Source organism: Morone saxatilis, unplaced genomic scaffold (assembly GCF_004916995.1).
Source record: "Morone saxatilis isolate NCDOM2014 unplaced genomic scaffold, NCSU_SB_2.0 Contig4, whole genome shotgun sequence".
Classification (NCBI taxonomy): domain Eukaryota; kingdom Metazoa; phylum Chordata; class Actinopteri; family Moronidae; genus Morone; species Morone saxatilis.
Genome location: NW_023339984.1, coordinates 1,497,678 through 1,501,063, shown reverse-complemented (window position 1 = coordinate 1,501,063; position 3,386 = coordinate 1,497,678). Strand labels below are relative to the sequence as shown.

At 40.2% G+C, this 3,386-nt stretch overlaps 1 protein-coding gene across 1 annotated transcript in view; it reads right to left on the bottom strand.

The window, feature by feature from the left end:
• Nucleotides 1–3,386, bottom strand: part of focad (focadhesin) — a 41,351-nt gene that overhangs the window by 34,228 nt on the left and 3,737 nt on the right. Inside the window, exons 2-4 of the mRNA XM_035675710.1 lie at nt 2,538–2,609; nt 782–856; nt 181–335 (exon numbers count right to left, since the gene is read on the bottom strand). Coding sequence (XP_035531603.1) covers nt 181–335; nt 782–856; nt 2,538–2,594 — 287 coding nt within the window. The 5' untranslated portion in view covers nt 2,595–2,609. The remainder of the gene's footprint in view (nt 1–180; nt 336–781; nt 857–2,537; nt 2,610–3,386) is intronic.

Genomic DNA, 3,386 nt, shown 5'->3' with positions numbered 1-3,386 from the left:
AAAAATGGTATCGGAACATCTCTGTAATATTAGACTCAGAAGTCTTTGGATCTGCAACAGGAATCAGCTCTACTTTAACCTCTGTAGTTGTCATCTAAAACATGCAGGGCTCTACTGATTAACCCATTGACTGACTTTATAGGAATGACGCTGCAGATGAGACCAGGTGTGTGTGTGTACCTGGAAGAGGGCAGGAGGTTGAGGACGCTGTTGAGGACGTAGTGCAGCTCTGCGTGGCCTTGCTCCACCAGCAGCACCACGGCATTGCAGCAGGCTGACCGCACCAGAGCGCAGTCGCTGCAGCACTGCTGCCACAGAGTCTCCAACGCTGGACCCTGACACACACCAACAACACACGACTCAAGATTGGAAGCCAGATTCAGCTTAAAAGGGACCAATAAAGTTATTCTGTAGATAAAGAAGGTACCGTCCTTCATACTTTACAGTTCATATTCAGGGTTGGAAACGTAGTATTTTAAACAACAACAAACCTGCCCTACTCTGCCTCTAATTGGGTAGTGTTTATTGCCTTTGTTGGTTCGGGTTGGAAAAACTGTCCTTGGAAATGTCAAACAAGTAGGTATAAATAAGAACAATGAACAATGCCACTCCTCGAATCAAATAGTCACCTTTCATATCCATTTGGTTTAAAATTGAATAAACCCTTACTGTATTAGATCATGCCAAAACATCTTGTTAAAACAGGAAAAACTTCAAAGCAAAAAAGCCATTCCATGGCGCTTTTAAGCCACAAAAAGCATTATTTTGATAAGAAACTAACCTGGGTGGAAGACTGCGTGATTTGCCCATTTGGCCCCTTCTCCTTTAGCACGGCAGCAACAAGATTTCTCACTGTCTGGAAGACAAATAGCAGACAAACATGTAAACTTTTAATTTCAAAGCCTCTACAAGGAACTTTCATTTTGGGTTGATTCTGGTGTCCATTGTGGACCAAAGCGGAAGTGTTTCTACCAAATCCAACCCAGTACCAGGCATTAAGAAAAACTATACAGATATAGCCAATGTCCTCGCTGATTATCTTGTTTATTATTGTAGGTCATATAGAGACTGTTTCATAACCAGTTAAAAACTCCTTGTAGTACGTTTAAGAAAGGTAATGTTTTAGAGATATTACTATTGGCTTGGTTATCAGGTCTTTTTAGCATCAAACTTTCTGTGGGTTTGAAAGGTGAGCACCTGCCATGAAAACTGGAGTTGCTCACCATTTTGTAATGGAGCAAACTACAGCCAGCTTCAAGTCGCAGAGATATTTAACACACAAAAAGATTTTGGGTGGAAGTGTCAGGCAATAAACACAAGCACCAAGTTTGGAACACTTACCAACACCTCCAAAGCCCAACGATTAACTGATTATCTTGTTTGTTTAGCTTGTACACAAACAGAAATCTATAAATGACATGTAATCATGCATCACTGCTTTTCTTACAACATGTGGCGCACAAAGTCCACGCTTGGCAAGGAAATAGTGGAGGATGAATGGGGTTATCACAGAACTTGTACCAAGGAGACTATCCCCAGTGAGACACTGCCTTTAGACTTAATTGACTCATTATTTGTGTTCTTTAAAAAATAATTCACTTTTCAGTTGCTTTTTGATTAGTTTTCAGCACCAAACTTGCTTGGTTAGGTTTAGCAAAATATCATGGGTTGGGTTTAAATAGATCCTTTCTGGTGCCTGTCCAATCGTAGCACTCGAATGCTACACAGGGCGTGTCTTGGTGTAAAAAGCAATGGGATTTATAATAACCGTAAATGACAATTTGTGGTTTTAGGGGGAATTAGGTGATGAAACAATTTCTTGACAAACAACAGACAGTGATTATCCTTCACCAGGAAAGAAAGGTGTTTACAAGAGGGGAATGAAAATGTGGATTGAAGTGAAAAATGTACTCATTTTGAGTCTACTGAGTTTTTTGTTTAATTGTGAATTTTTGTCTATTTATGTGTTTGATCCCTGTTGTATTTGTATGTTCTGTATAAATGGAAAACATATGTGTGAGATGTTAAATGCTAATGGGAGAATGGTGAATGGAATCAAAAAACCAGACAGTGAGCTGTTTCTTGAATTCTTGTTGTCATAGTGATGTTGGCAGGTTTGGAGATGTTTGCGCACAGAAACCAAGATAAAAGGTGTTCATAGTGAGCTTTACAGGTGTTGGTAGGTGTACTTCGAACTTTGGACAGAGCCAGGCTAGCTGTTTCCCTGCTTCCCTTCTTTATGCTAAGATAGGCTTAAATCCTGCCAACTCCTTTAACAAACTCTGAACTGAACCCTTTGAACACATTATTAATGGTTTTAGTTTAAACTAAGAACTTAAACTAAGAGTGAAACCACCCACTTGAAAATGGAACCAGGTATCGGAACCTTACCCAACTGTGGAATTTCCGCTACCAGTGGGGTAACTACACTGAGACTAGAGAGGGATTAGAAACAACAACAGTCACATGAGTGGAGAAAGGAATGAGCAACACAGAAGAAGGGGAGAAACATTTCAATCAATGAATCAGTAGCTCACCTGGGCTTGTATGACAGGGCTGGGGAAATCAAAGCGTATTTTCAAACTCTCCGTCATATCTGCCGGTCATGCCTGAAAGCAGAAAGAAACCCCATTAGAATAAGTGAACAAAACTTAATGACAGTAAACAGTGTTATCATTTCTGTCCTCTCTTCCGAGAATTCAATGTTTTGTCAGACAACACCACAAAAGAAAACATTTCCAGGGAGAAAACCTGGTGCTAGCCTTCTATTTAACTCAAGAATATCACATATCAGTGGTGCTGAATTCAGCCTTTGAAACAAAAGCTAAGTGATGCAGCCACCTGTTGCTTCGTTCAAGAAAGAAGCACTGCTTGGAGGTATTCGGGGACTGACCCTTTGAAAGCTGATCCCTGCCATGTGTTATCAAATTATTGGCCTGCAGCCATGACATAATTTTGCATTAAATTATTCACAAGTCATCGGGACACCGCCCCGCTCACTAACTCACAGGTTGCTAAGCAGACGAGCGGCCCATCTCAGGTTGTCTCATTAGTCCCGACAATATGCTGTACAGGTGCTGACCACCAGCTGTCTGAGGCCAATAGACCACAGCTGCTGCTTCAGAAAGGAAGATTTGACTGTTTTAAATAGGACTGGGGATAGAATATTGTATATATGTCTGAGTACATGTCTGGAGGGGATCTTTAAATTCAAATAAAATTTTACCAATTTTGGAAAGACAACTCATTCTACAAACTAGTTAAATAAGTTAAAGGAAAACAATAGCCATGTTTTATGTGGAAGTCCAATCAAGTGTTGATGGTAACTGAAAAATAGCTGCAAAATCTGTCCTTCTTCATTTGATGCAATTCAATTCAATTCAATT